Below are 15,519 nucleotides of genomic sequence, written 5' to 3'. Positions count from 1 at the left end.
AATAAAAGTCATAGATTACTTAATGTCCCTTTAAATTTACTACTATCATGAAGGGGGCATGATGATGTAGGGGAGGAGGCAGGTACTTCAGATATTTCAAGACATGGATTGATCAATATTAGAAGGGAGTACCTGATGTTTTGTGAGGGACACACATCACATCAATCTTAAACCAAAATCATCATTCCAATTAGCCCCATGACAGTCTTTTCTGTAAATGGGAAAATGATGGAGAGCATAAAACTATCAAAATACACATTCTCATGCATTCCCTCATTGTGCCAACTTCTACCAAATGAAATCTGTATTCTACTCTCCATTCTGTTGCGAACCTCACCCACTAATTACAGTATAAGACCAGTGCACTATCGCCACAGCATTGTGTACGTCAAGAGGCAACTTCAGGTTAGCCAGTCAGTGGTGAGACACTTCACTTTAACTGTGCACAAACTTTTATTTCATACGTTAACTTAGTAGTGAATCCATAATTTAAACCTTCAATGTCTCTCTAACCTTGGCACAGCAGTTCAAACTCAGCACTGTCTACTGGAGGGAAACCAGCCAGCAACAGAGAGAGAGGAGGACTGAATGTGAGGAGGGAAGGGGGAGGGAGTTACTGAAGTCAGGAACACTGATTGGCTGAGAAATTGACACGATTTCATGGCTCAGCTAAAGTAGTTATGGGTTAAAAAAACAGGGCACTTTTGGAGTATTTTAGAGTGACAACACGAACCGGCGTGTTTTCATGTGAAAATGCAGAGCTGCTACGCAAAATCTGTACAGGTCTGCAAAGAGACAACTTTCCCTCTTTAAGCTCTATCCTTCAAGAGTCTATGTGTAGATATCTAGACCTCACAGACTCGGGGACGGGGTGGGATGGGACGGGGGTGGGGAGTGCAACGTACCGGCCTCCAGCAGCATGCGGACGGTGCGTGGGTCGTCAGCCAGTGTGGCGTAGTGAAGCGCCGTGCAACCACGGAAACCAGCCCTGCTGCTGAGCCTGGCACTGAACTCATCCTCTCTGGACACCAGGACTGCAGGGAGGGAGGGAAGGGAATAGGTAGAGCGGAGACAAGGAGAGACAGGCAGAGACAGAGAAAGACAGAAAGAAACGGGGAGGAAGAGAGAGATGGAGAGAGGTGGAAAAGAGAGGAAGATAACGTGTCAGAGACAGTAAGAGAGGACCAAGAGAAGGTGAGAAGACAAAGAGGGGGGAGGAGGAGAGAAATGGTGGGATGGGAAAAAAGAATGAGAAAGAGATGGGAGAGAGGGGGAGACAGAAGTGGAGAAAGACAGAGATATGAGCAAATGAACTAATTTTATTCCCATTCTCAGAAGATGCAGGGTTATAACAATAAAACACATGAGCAAGATAAACACACATCGTTAGAAGTACCACTATTTGTTACTTTCATTTGTTTTCACCTGGTAAACACAGAAATTGCAGACAAAATGGGAGCACAGTTCATATGTGATGATATCATATGCGATTGTAATGGTCTGAATTGCCCGTAAAGATGGCTGTCTGATAAAAAATGATCATCTGACAGCAAAAATAAAAAATTCCCCTGAAAACAAAATTGCACGCTCTTCCAATGAGTTTAGACAGTTCAAAACAGATTTGTGAACATACACAAATTTCTCAAGGCTGGAAACAAGATAGCCAAGACTCAAGCGACGCTCTCCGGAGCCGAGGAATGATCGTGACGAATTGAAGACTGCCTGAGCCTTTGCATCCAAAAGAGCTTTGTTTCATTAACAGTTCAGTTCAATAAATCTATTCACAGTCACTGGAAGACGCTCCAGAAAGTGTGACAATGACAACATCACAGACTACAAAATTGGCTTCCCTGTTTCCAGCTTTGAAAGAGTTGTTCATATTCACAGATCCAGACTCAACCGTCCAAGATCGTAGGAATAATGCGAGTTCTGTGTTAGCGTTTCCTTCCCTGTGTTCCTTACTAATAATAGAGCTAGTCTATCATTCTCTCTTTACTTCCCTTTTTCATAAGTGCACTCATCTCGTGCCACTCCTCCATCATCCATTTTTATTTTTTCCCCCTGCTTCCTCTCCTCCTCAATATCCATCAATTCCTTTCGTCACTTACCCCCCTCTCCCTCCCTCCCCGCTCCCTCCATCCCAATAACTTTGTCTCATCTATTTCCTGACTTCCTCTCCTCTCCTCCTTGCCTCATCATCCCGCCCTATTTCCTTCAATCCATCCCTGCCTCCCTCCCGCACCCCTCCATACATCCCCTACCTCCTTCCTTCTCCTCCATCTGTAACCTCTCCCTCACTCCATCCCTACCTTCTCCCTCTTTCTTTCTCTTTCTTTCTTTCTTTCTCTGCCTCCCTCCTTGCCTGATTCTCTCCCTCGCCCTTCCTCCATCAGTCTTTCCCTTCCTCCATCCATCCCGCTCTCTCTCTATCTCTCTCTGACAGTCTCTCTCTGCAGTGAGTGTGTTTGTGTGTATGTGTGTGTGTGTGTGTGAGTCGGGGCGGGATAATCATAGCTAACCCAATAAAGCGTCACACAGGCCCCCCTAGCCCATCCATCAGCGTGCGTCTGGGAAACGCTTCCCCACGCTACGCCGGCCCCACGCGGACCCAAACCTGACAGCCATATAAATGTCTGCAATATACATATCCCATATAAATATGTCTGCAGAAACCCAACACAGACTGGGGGGGTAAAGTGTGTGTGTGTGTGTCTGTGTGTGTATTTGTAAATGTGTCTCTGTGTGACTGTGTGTATTCGCTTCAGTGTGTGCGGCCACAAAGAAAAACAAATAAAACATACACTAAGCGTCAGAGAATAAATAAAACAAATAATATGGAAGAAATGAAACGTGTACATATATGCAAATCTTTATGCAAATGATAATGCCTCATAATATCTGTTTCTACAGTTAGGATTCATATGTGTAATATAACAACCACACACACACACACACACACACACACACACACACAAATGCAGGCATGTGATAAACGCGCACACAGACACACAGTGTTTCATTACCTTCCAGTGAGTGGATGCCTTTCTCCCGCGAAGTGTCGTAAACGTTGTTGAAGTAGTCTCCAGCGTTTGGGTCGGCACCGGCTTCGAGCAGAACCTTCACCACACTGGAAAACACAGACACACACACACACAAACATTTACCTTAGAATCCAACCTAGATCTCTCTGATATGTACACATACAGACAGATATGTACACCCACACACACAAACACGCACACCATAATTAAGCATTTGCAGTCCCCCACTGCTAGAAAAACGTGTCAATTATTCTTAAAGAAATAATCAAATCTTACTGCTTCCTAAAACACATGCAAACATGTAGACAATGATGAGAATTTGTCCCAGCATCTAAATATGAAGGCATTTGGAGCCACAATTAGGTCTGGAACTGGAAATGGGACACTGACTGGGTTTGGAACCGGGACGAGGCTCGCTCCCCTCAACATCAAGAAACCTAACCGAGACTCTTAACCGATATTTCCCCCACCCTCACGTCTAGAAGATAAACACACTGCACACATCAGTTTCCGAATACAGGCTGATGCAAATTTCTAATTTCTTAGTTGACCATGATGCTTAGACCTGACTCACTACCATGGTTAGTCTGCCCCGTTTCCGTGGATACACGCCAATGGGCACCTCCCTCCTTCTCTCCCTCTCTATACACTTCCTCATGCTCCACAGCTCGGTCATGGCCCTCCTTGTGTGTCTGTGTGTGTGTGTGTGTGTCTGCCTCATAACATGTACATATGTGTACATTGAAGGGGCAAGGGTCGGGTTTATTTCCGGCGCCGTTGGGGGGTCTGTGTGTAGCAGTGGGTGTTTGTGTGTGTAGTCCTTCATTGGAGCGCACCGCACCGCCTTATAGAACAAACACCAAGTACCTCGGCAACACCACTCACTGTGACCCAACGGACATTCCAGGTACCGTCTCTCCGTCTACAGAACACACACACACACACACACACACACACTTTCCCTTTGCCACTCTGAACATGAGCAATGGCTTTGACATTGAGACTTGGACACACACACACACACACACGCACACACACAAAAGCTAGTCAGCTAGTCTATGTCGGCTGGGAGAGAAGACGTGGGCGATGGCCGAAACATGAACCCTGCCAGTAAGCTGCTTGCTGTCATTAAACCTGCGACTACGTAATATAACCTCTGTGTGGTAGCAATGGATCATTTCCAGCTAAATGATTATGGCAGGAAAAAGAGGCCTGAAATTGCTTACATGGAGCAAAATGATTATTCATAGCAGGATATCTCCAGTTTGGGAATCACTACTCCCGACCTCCTAGCACGTTGTCATTCATGATGCAGCTTCCATTCAGTCTTCAAATTTGATTATTGATAACGGATATGGTCACATGAATGACCAAGCTATTTCAACAGTTAACTCTGATATTAGACTAAGGAGCCAATTTAAGGGTGAAGAGTGAATTTAAACATCCTCTTCAACTTTTAAAGCTACAGGAAATGAAGGTTTTTAAAAAAAACTGAAATGTCCAATTGACCGAAATACATTTAAACACCAGGACAAAAAATATTCAAAATACAAAGCATGGGTGTGTATTTTATAACACAGTGTATAGTCCACATTGCAGCAGAGATACATCTAATGCAGGTATCAATGAAGGGAATCTTGTTCCCTATGCCTTCTTGGTAGACCAGTGAGTCTGGAAGCTCAGGGATGGAGAAAAAATTAACATGGCATAATATCAAAACACAAATTTTCTCCATTATATGAGTAAAACAGTGGAAGAAAAACAGCTTGCTCTCCCCTCCATCCATGTGGTTAGATAAATGCCTATATGCTCTTAGGTATTTTGTGTGTTGGCCTCCAGAGAACCTGTGAGTTTCTGTGGGAGAGCGAAGGCTGAGAACAGCCTGGCCAGGTCTTTGTGTCTGACCTTGCTGAGGGGGGTATAAAGGACTATCGGGGGGTCCCCTTTTGTTACTGTATCACTATGGCTGGGGGCGAGGGGGGGGCAGTGACCCACAGAGGGTTCTTCTCTCACCCTTGCAAGCACTTCTACAAACACACGGTCTCCGCATCCTCTGAGACACACACACACACACACACACACACAAACGATGGTTGGTCACACGAGGCTGGGCAGGGGTGTGTGAAGAAACGAGATGGTCTGAAAAGGGTTAATGGCATCGGAAAGGTAAACACGCAGGGATAAAGAGAGGAAAACTGCGGAGGAGGAGGAGGAAAGGATGAAAGGAGGGAAGGGTAGATAAAAAGATGAAAGAGAAGGGGATTTAATTATAAAAGAGGGTCCTAAGACTAATGAGCTCTTATAAACAGTTTATAGTTTTACTAATCAACTGGTGATCAAGTGTCTAACTTTATTTAGGACGTGTAGGAAGAGAGCTGCAGCACTAATTTGAAGCCAAACTGAAGGCATGCAGGGGGTAACGAGGTTAAACTGACACTTCAAAGGATTGGGCCAAAAATTCAAATAGCAGACTTACAAGTGCTAAAACAATATTATCTGAAAACTACAAGCTTATTTTACTGTCATAAAAAGCTAAACTGAACTGGGAGTTAACTGGGAGTTAGTTCAACTGGGAGTGAGTTATCCAACTGCTGAGTGAACACCCTCGTCTCCAACTTCTTTCTCTGCCTTTATTCCATTGTCTCGATCTTCTCACCCTCTGCGCCTCAGTAATGCTCTCTCTTTGGCACAGCATGTGTGAAAAAGAAGAGGCACTTTTTTTTTGGACTGGGACTGGACATCTTCCTCGGTTAATCCTCTGCTTTGTTTGGTTTTTCACTGGTCCAGCGATGCAAACCATTAACCTTGGGGCTACAACTGCAGTCACAGTTCTGATATTATAATGTTAATGTAACGATGTGATACTTTATTGATCTCCATTGTGAAATTCTCTTTTCACTTGCCCTCCTCAGCAGGGAGGTCAGAGGTCAGGCTCAGCTAGAGAACAGCGCCATTGGAGCTGGTAGGGATTCAGTGTGTTGCTCAAAGACACTTCAGCAGAACAGATGCTTACCAACAAGGGGACTTGAACCCTGGTCCTGCAGTTGAAGGACTGTCTCCCTGCTCACTACACCACCCTGCTGCTCCTATACCACTCCAATACCACTAAAAGCTTAACGTAATGATTGCAGATCACTTGCCAAAGCAGATGCTGAGGCTGGTAGATTAAGCCAAATTTTGCCAACATGTGACTGGTGGCAACGCTGGGGTCTGGTGTTAGTTTCCCATCCTGCCCTGGGGCGAAGACAGGAAGCAGACACTTCCGTCTCCCCCGGGCCAGACAAGACACCTGAGCTGAGCTGACCATCCATGTGTCTGACCACCTGGCCCAGACGCTGGACCTCACTTGACCCCACCTCACCTGCCGCACACCTGGGGTCAGCTAGCTGCCAGGAAGGAGGGTTCACCGGACTCATTTACTTTCTTTTCTTTTCTTTCTGCCAAACAACCGGAGTGGTCAAAGACACATTCCAAGCAGCTGGGAAGTATTTTTTTTGTGCAAATTATGATGTATCCAATTAGAAAAGCTGAATGAAAATTGAATACAATTTTCTCAATATTGCAAAAAGTTTGCATTTATTTTGTTGATAAAGAAAGTATGTGATAAACAGCAAGGGAAACATAGTTGTCAAATCAATAATGACGTAGGCGTGGTTTGATCGACCAAACAAACGGTTCAGCGTCATTGCTAACAGTGTAAATGTGGCTCTGGATGTTCTGAAATGTTTTGTAAAGTATCTGTCCACCTCGGCCGCCCAGACATGTCAAACCTGCTGTCGCTCACATGTATAAAAGGTGCCCATCATGTAGGGCTGCAGCTATCGATTATTTTAGTAATCGAGTATTCTACCGATTATTCCATCGATTAATCGAGTAATCGGATAAGAAATACTTTTGCTTTATTAAAGAGCAATAGTAAATATACAAAAGAGAAAAGCTGTCCGCACGAAGCTGTCCATACGACACTGTGATTTACTGAAAACGAGGTGAAATAATTATTATTATTGATATTTATTACTAGGCCTAAATATCATACAAGTTCATAAGACTGGCTAATGTACATTTATTTACTATGTTGAAGGGTTGCCCTACACCTGCTGACCCTACTCACTGCAATCAAACTAAACTGAATATACCTGCTGTATTGGACTGGTGCATTTTAGGCTCCAATTGCTACTTACACCACCTGATATTTTGCTTTCTGGGGTATTTTATGCATCACTGTGAGGGGAGTAGGTGTGTGTGTGTGTGTGTGTGTGTGTGTGTGTGTGTGTGTGTGTATGTGTGTGTGACTATCATAATAATAACATGAATGAAGCTCAGGCTTTCACAAATTGACTGCAGCATTTTATTTTCTGTGGTTATTTTCTTGAGCAAAACTTAGCTAACTTAGGGACATCATAACTAGCCACCATATTGATTTACGTTCTTAACTAGCCATTACATATAGCCATAATTAACGTGCATTCTTTACTAGCCTTCATCTCATCCCGTTTTAATATTAAGTGCTGACTCCGCCCACCCGGGCCAGTTTCGGCGTACGCCGGTAGCAATTACAAGTGGACCCTATCCTACAGTCCCTGCTCTCAGCGGAGGGAAGGAGCTACACTGTGTGGGAAGCGCTGTGACCGTCAGACCTCTCTGGATTAGACAAGCAAGTAGAGAAAACCGGCATCAGCCGAAACAATTTATTGCCAAATGCTTTGGGATTCAACACATTAACATTGCTTCCCATGGTCAGAAAAAGTCAGCAGATTTGTCGCTAGTCGCTTTTGAGAAATAAAGTCGCCAGGGGGGTCTGAAAAGTCACTAAGTCTAGCGACAAAGTCGCCAAGTTGGCAACACTGGATCCGAAACTTTGGACACTTTCTGTCGTTTTCTCTGGCCTGTCTCTTCTCTTCGCCCCTCGCTATTTTCTCTTTCTCCAGCGCATTGTGCAACAGTAATAATCATCCGTGCGAAACACTGAGTGTGTATATAGTTATATGGATTAAACGAAGCTTCGATGCAAAGAATTTGCATCGAAGATTTTTAGTAATCGAGTTACTCGAGTTTCTCGAGGAATCGTTTCAGCCCTACCATCATGGTTGTGTGGCCATTCGTTGGTGCATTAGAATATCGTCAAGTGCATTTCTTTGTTTTAGTCTTTGGACAAAAGCGTAAAATATGGCCAACATTAGCTGACACAAAAGAACAATAACAACTTGCCCAAGACTACTACAATTCTTTAAAGACTTTCTGTTTTTCTAGTGGATGTTTTTTTGACATTCAGTAAGACTGTTTATTCACGTAAAATTCACTTGACAGTTAGATGGAATCATAGCTACTGTGCTGATAATAGCGTAGTTGCTATGCCAACTCTTGTGGTAACCATGGAGATAGATAGTGATCTCTTGTTTTCTCCTGTTTTGTATTCTTATGTATATATACTACTTTGAAAAACCTTCAGAGAGTAAACATGTGTTGGTAATCACTGTATATAAACTAAAATACTCTTTAGGACGTTCTGTATTGTGATCATGGCTGCCCCTCTCAGGTATTATTGCTATAGTTTACTATGGAGAAAACATGGTAAGGAATTTAGCCTGCAGAACCATCAGGACATCCCATAAATGTTAATATATTGTGTCATTAAACCAGAATACTTTACAAAATTGCATTACAAAACACTAACCATCACAATAGTATTGTATCGTGACCAAAATACTGTGTTAATATTCTACTGGGAGCTCTCTGGCGATTCTCACCCGTCCCCCAGCTATTCAACCTAGCTAATCCCAGTCCCAAACCCATAATCCCACTCCACAACTCTCTCTCTCCACAGCTAAACTATTCTCTCCCTCTCTCTTTCCCAACGAGCCACTCATCCTCTCGTTCCATCATCCCTACGCCTTCTCCCCCTTCTAGTTTTTTTTTTTTATCCCCCGCAAACGAGTCACTCGGCTGACAGGTCGGAACGGTCAACAGGCGTCACACTCGGCTGAGCGCTCTTTGTACACGTGAATGCAGGAAGGGAGGGACGGAGGGAGAGAAAGAGAGATGGAGATGGGCATTGTGTGTTAAAGAGTGCAAACAGTGGGCCAGGCCCTGCGCCTCCCTGATTTAGCTCCACATCAAAGTTAAGCAAACACACGCCCCCCTGGTGTCCCACCCTTAATTCTGACACACACCCCTCTACTCCACCCCTAATTCTCTCACACACAGCCGCACCCCGACCCCTGAACACAAGCTAGGCTGTCCGGTGGACTCTACACCTAGAAACGATCAGAAGACAACCGCCGTTTCCCCAGAAATGGTGCTGCGGTTAAACCCCCTTTCTCCTAAAACACATTTATCGCTCCTGGCCCAGGAAAGTATAAATATAATGCGAGACAAGAGGCAGAATCATTCAGCAATGAGATCCTTGTTGACATATTGGCTATGGGCTAGACCTTGTTTATGAGTAATGCTCCCTGTGTTTTCACTTAGCGGCTGCAAATAAAGTTGTGTGTGACTGAGTAATAGGCAGATGCCCTGGAAGATATTTGGTATAAACTCCCCGTGTCTGTGTGTGCGCGTGCATGTGTATGAGTGTGTGTGCAGTGCATATACAATATGTTTGTGAGTGGATGTACGTGCGCGTGTGTGTGTGTGAGAGAGAGAGGTGTGTGAGTGATGTGTGTGAACCGGTGTTCTGTCTTCCCTGCAGCAGTGACGGCTCACTGGGGGGTTGGAAGACGGGATTAAACACAGAGGAGTGTCACCGCCTCCTTGAGTTATAGCACTCATAACACACACACACACACACACACACACACACACACACACAAAAGACAGTGTAACGCCACACACATACAAACACACACAGTGCTACACACAGTGTGTGAACACAGACAAGCAAAATTTGTAACAAAAAAACACTTAACACAGAGAGAAGTGCATCACATCACTTTACATGACACACGGCACACATGAACTTATGTCACACAGCCACAATCAGTCACACACACGTTGTGTACATACATCAAACATCACCACACAGCACAACAATCAAACAATCACATTTGTCTCTGAGGCTGGGTTAGAGGCAGGACAGTGTGTAAAGGAAGATGCTTAACTGTAGAGATCCAGTATGTGGAATTACTTTGATCGTATGAGTGGCTGGGCAGTGAGAGGTGGGTCGGGTCAGGAGAGAGCATCGTGCTTTAATCAGCGATGGATTCAGAAGCACTCAGGGAAAAAGGCACAAAAACATCAAGCTACAGTTAGAAATTAATGGGAATTGTATGCCCAAAAACCTGAAATCCTAAAAAAACAAAAAAATAAGGAAAGAAAAATCACATCCCTGCATCCCCGTGTAGGCTATCTGTGTGACAGTGTGTGTCCTTCTGTGTGTTTGTTTGCTATCTTTATATTCAAGGCGGGCCCTGTGGTTCTGCTCACAGCACTTGACCTAAACGGTCAGGATGTGTCCATTTTAGTAGCATAAATTCATACCATCTACAAAACTGAAAAAGGAGCAAATGTTAAAGTTGAAATTGAAAGTAAGGAAGGTCATTTTTCAATTATTTTCACATAACGCTTCTCAGTTGCTCTCCTGTGCTCACAAATTTGGAAGCGCATGAGCTCCTTGAACAAAAATGTGACCGCAGAGTCCTGATGGAGTGTCCAAAAAAAAAAAAAAAAAATCCCTCCCTGTAAATTGGATTTGGCCCAGCCTTAACCTCGGCCCCTTTCTGTGTTGTGTGTGTTCTGGGGGCCAGGGGGCTAATTTAATTTGTTGGACAGAGGGATGGGGGAACGGGTAAAGACCGTCTGTCAGCCTGAAAGTCGCACTTTGCACTTCAGAAGACCTACTGTAACAACTAGAGGATGGGCAGGGTTCAGCACCCGACTCACACACACACACTCACACACACACTAACACACACGGACAGCTGCAGAATATTAAAATGCTACATTAGTATTACATTCACTCATCAGCGAGGACACCACCGTGCTCTCGCAAACACGATTTGTTCGGTGGGTCCAAATTTAACAAGGGGGGCATTACACACACACACACTCTCTCTCTCTCACAGACCTGTGTTGTCGGTTCATGGCAGCCACCATGACAGCGGTCCAGCCGAGACGGTGGCGGTGATTGGGGTCCACGCCCTCCTGCAACAGCCTGATGGGAAACAGAATCAGAGAGTGGTTACAATTTACTCTACTGCATCATCAAATCTACACAGATTCAACACAGAAAGGTACTGAAACAAGGACCGAATTCAGTACTGCTATCGAATTTTTAATATTTCAACAGGTACTGGTATGGAATCAGGATTCATTTATACTTGAAAAGGGAAACCATGCACACAAACAATGCATAAAACAAGTTGTTGGTCTGACTGGTCAGCTGGTCAGGCCTGCTTGCCTTGTTCTCACACACCCCAGACCTCGACAGGCACACCAGCATAAAACTAACCCGTGTCCCCTTTGTCATTCTCTGGAGCTCCATATTGGGTACCAGACCCTGTGCCTGTCTGTGTGTTTAAGCCAGGTGTGTGTTGAGTTCCGTGCCTGAGGGTATGACATCAGGTACTGGGGTGGCATGGTCCCTACAAGTGTGTGTGTGTGTGTGTGTAAGCGATCCGTCTGTCCCCTCTCGTGCTGAGCAGGCAGACAGTGTGCGTGTTTACAGTCAACATAGTGGCCTCTGTCTGGTCTGCTCTCGGCTCCGCTGCTCTCTGGCCCTGTTTTCACTGTTCTCACTGCCTTGTCTGCTTGTGACATTCGAGTTTTGGTAAATGCTTCACGGCTGAGTGCAGCGCTTGTTTTGATTCTTTCACCTCCCAGCTGCTTTTGCTGCTTTAAACTCATCAGTCTAACAGAGGGGTTGGGGTTTGGTATGAGCTTCAATGGAGAGTTTTAGGGTCGCATGATGGTCTAAATGCTGTTTCAGAGGCTTTTCAACCCTGGCAAGAATAAAATTATGGAGGAAACACTGAATCCTTGTCATTTTCTTGTCATGAAAATGTTCAAGTGTAAAGATTTTGAATATCAGCACAAAATACATGCTTCAATACAAAAACATCGGTATAGTTATTGGCCTTCAAAAACCCATATCAGTCAAACCCTACTTTTTTTTTTTGGGCCAAATAAAGGCAACCTGCATGAGAGTACATCAGTTTAATATGTGTGTTAAAATGCTATATGAAGATTACAAATTGATTCACCACAGTTATAATATAATGTGTTTTTAAACCCCGGTGAGAATGAGGCCTCTATCCTCTCCACCGCCTCTGAGCAGACACACCCCGACACTCTACCGCCGCTACGCACTAAACCAAAGCACTTAACACATCTGTGACCTGCCGACTGCTGTCTGTCTGTCTGTCTGTCTGTCTGTCCGTCTGTCTTACTGCACTCTCACCTACACCATCTGCCGCATGGGGACAGGTAACCCAAACCTGCAGATGGAGACACACATGGATAAACACATATAGGTACACATGCATGTACATGGAGACACGTACCCAGTAACACACAGATACAAAGACACATAACCCGCACACATAAGCATACATACAAAACACATGTTGAGGTGCACACGGATGCACACACACATTTTTCTACCCGGAATAAGTGTGCAGTGTGACTGAGCGGAACACCAGGCGACTATCAAACAAGAAGTGCGGTGATGTGCGCGTGTTTCAGTGTAACCGTATGTAAAAATAGAAGTAGCTTTTTGCAAATAGTGTTTTGCAGTCACAGGGTAAATTTACACACCAAGTTTCAGGTTGATACGAGTCTCTGCATGTGTGTGTGTGACTACACAGTGCTTCTTGTTCAAAATAATGCAACAGCCGCTCTGTCCAGTTATTAATGATGGTCCTTCCTACCAGGAAGACAGATGGTATCAAGAAGTACTAAAGGCCTGGAAGCACACACGCACGAACACACACACACACACACACACACACACACAGATACCCTCATGCCCCACCCGTTTTGGGTGACTGGGTCTGAGTGTGCTGGGAAATTGCAGAGGAGTATGTTTGAGTTTAAGATCAGCCTCAGAGTATGTGTGTGTGTGTGTGTGTGTGTGTGTATAAATGTGTACATTTGTGTGTTAGAGAGGCTAAATAGAGGGCAAAAATGCGTAGTGAGAGAAAAAGACTGAGAAAAGGCTAAAAGCAGATGAAGAGGGAAAAAAAATCAAGGCACTGTTGAAAAGCTAACTAAGTGTGGCTGAGCGTGACCTTCCTGCTGCAACTGTCTCTTCATTCTCTGTCTCACTCTCTCACTCACTGACACACACACACACACACACACACACACAGAGAGAGCGATACAGTCCTCTTCCTCCATCTAGTGGTTGTTTATGGGATTACAACCACAGTGATATAACCAAGTACTTTCATAACTGCTGATGATCTAGTCTGTTCTGGCACATGGCATCAGCAGGTGATCTGTGACGGTGGCAGCTATGAGATCAAAACAATGCTACAAAAAAGTAGGAAGGGATGGGGGAATAAACAGGAGCGGTGTGTCCAAAAAACCTGAAAACTGGGGGGAAAACCTCCGAGAAAAACTCATCCCTGCTCTATAAAGGTTAGACAGAGACGTCATTATACTGCAGAAAGTGCTTTATTCAAAACCAAGGAAAGAGAGACAGAAAGAAAGAGTTGAACTGCTCCTTGGGGTAAATTATGGTAACCGCTGCATTCTGGGGTGTGAGTCTAATGTCAGCTCATTGACTTGTTAGCAGGGTTACTTTGTTTACCTTTTTGAACACTGACTACACCTACCTACTGTAATCTCTATCACATGGCTCACATGTGGAGAGTGTTAAGGATGTAAATATCAGCATCAGGGCCTGGAGCTTGTGCTGCTTTGCCCTGGTGCTCGATGTGTGTGTGAGATGTGACCTACAATGTTTGTTTACTTGTTGGATTTTGCTGAAACTTGGGGGAATCATATATCTGACACTGCGCTCTCACATTTTAAACAATTATACTGATCAGCCAAAGGGGGAGGGTCACTACATCATTTGTTCGCTCATCCATGTGTCAGGTGCAATATCTCAGATACCGTTGATCTGATTTTGACAAAACTTGGGGAAATGATTCATCTCACTGCTGCATTCCAGAAAAATTACACTGATTGGCCCAAGGGGGAAAGTACATTAACAACTCAAAACAAGGTGAAATATTTGTTACTGAGTGGCCCAGACAGGGGCTTCATCATTCATGGGGGACAACATGTGTACTGTTGCCTTGTTTATTTTGGATCAATTAGGCTATATAGGGTGGTTCGGAGAGAGAGAGAGAGAGAGAGAGAGAGAGAGAGAGAGAGAGAGAGAGAGAGAGAGAGAGAGAGAGAGAGCATTAGTATTTGCTGTGAGTGTGTGAGTGGTACCTGGCTACATCTTGAGAGTTATTGGTCCTTGCTGCCTCCAGAAGAGAATCGCCTTAAGAAAAGAGAGAGACACACCATAACATTATCAAAAAGAAAAGAGAAAACACACATGCAGACATGAACACACATAAAGAAATCCACACATACACACACACACAAACACATGTTGTTCCCCATACACATTACACACAAAACAGCTGATATGGTCTACCTTTGTTGTCAGAGTCTTTCTTCAGGCAGAAGGCCACAGCTGCAGCAGACAGCACCCCGGCAGAAGCCACTCTATACGGGCTTGGACCTCCACTGGAGTCCTGGCCTTCCCCTCCGCTCCTCTGCCTGCTCTCCTCCCAGTACTGGTTGTTATTGCGCCCCCTGCTGGCCAAAGCAGCCCAGGAGCTACGACGATTCTCCAGGTTGGAGAGCCACCTAGGGGCGAGGTGGTGGTACTGCACCGCCGGCTTCACACTGGCACTCGCTGTCTCTTCAGCCAAAATACCCCTCCTGGAGACCCGGGACGTGGAGACGATGGGGTTACGGTTGGTCTCCGGTGTCTCGCGGATGCCCTGGCATGCGGCATCACCGGTACTGGTCTGAAGCACGCGGCTGCACGGTGACAGGCTGCGCGACCTTCGAGCAAACAGCCTAGTCGGAACGGATGATAACATGGCGATAAACTCACCGAAAACGAGGCGGGGGTGAAAAACCTCGGCTTGACAGTAATTCCGGATAGCAACGAATCACCTACAAGCCGGAATCACGGCGTTAATCCGCCTGTAATAACGGTTATACCTCCGTTACAGGTAGCTAATAACGACCAGAACTGAGACGAAAACAACCGCTGCGTCTCATCGCGGCGTGGATGTCACCAGAACGCGCGGTGCAGTGTGGGAAATGTAGTTTTTTAACAGGAAAAACCCAGGGTTACTGAGATTTTAGCTACTGCGTACTTCCGTCTTCGCTTTAATTAAGTCAGAGTAAAGCGGACCGGATCGCATAGGTAGGAGTCAGTTTTTGCGAGATGCTGATTTTATTTAGCCAAACTAATGTTAGTAAGCTACTGAAAACGTCGCGAGACCTAGACATGTCTTTAAAATAG

The 15,519-nt window shown here is 45.0% G+C and overlaps 1 protein-coding gene across 1 annotated transcript in view; it reads right to left on the bottom strand.

Moving 5' to 3' along the window:
* Positions 1-15,267, bottom strand: part of clpb (ClpB family mitochondrial disaggregase) — a 34,744-nt gene extending 19,477 nt beyond the window's left edge. Inside the window, exons 1-5 of the mRNA XM_071925641.2 lie at positions 14,635-15,267; positions 14,424-14,475; positions 11,104-11,190; positions 3,024-3,127; positions 906-1,034 (exon numbers count right to left, since the gene is read on the bottom strand). Coding sequence (XP_071781742.1) covers positions 906-1,034; positions 3,024-3,127; positions 11,104-11,190; positions 14,424-14,475; positions 14,635-15,088 — 826 coding nt within the window. The 5' untranslated portion in view covers positions 15,089-15,267. The remainder of the gene's footprint in view (positions 1-905; positions 1,035-3,023; positions 3,128-11,103; positions 11,191-14,423; positions 14,476-14,634) is intronic.
* Positions 15,268-15,519: the final 252 nt, after the last annotated feature.

This window comes from Centroberyx gerrardi, chromosome 6 (genome assembly GCF_048128805.1).
Source record: "Centroberyx gerrardi isolate f3 chromosome 6, fCenGer3.hap1.cur.20231027, whole genome shotgun sequence".
Taxonomy (NCBI): Eukaryota; Metazoa; Chordata; class Actinopteri; order Beryciformes; family Berycidae; genus Centroberyx; species Centroberyx gerrardi.
Note: the sequence above shows the minus strand (reverse complement) of the source record. Positions and strands in the feature narration are given on the sequence as shown.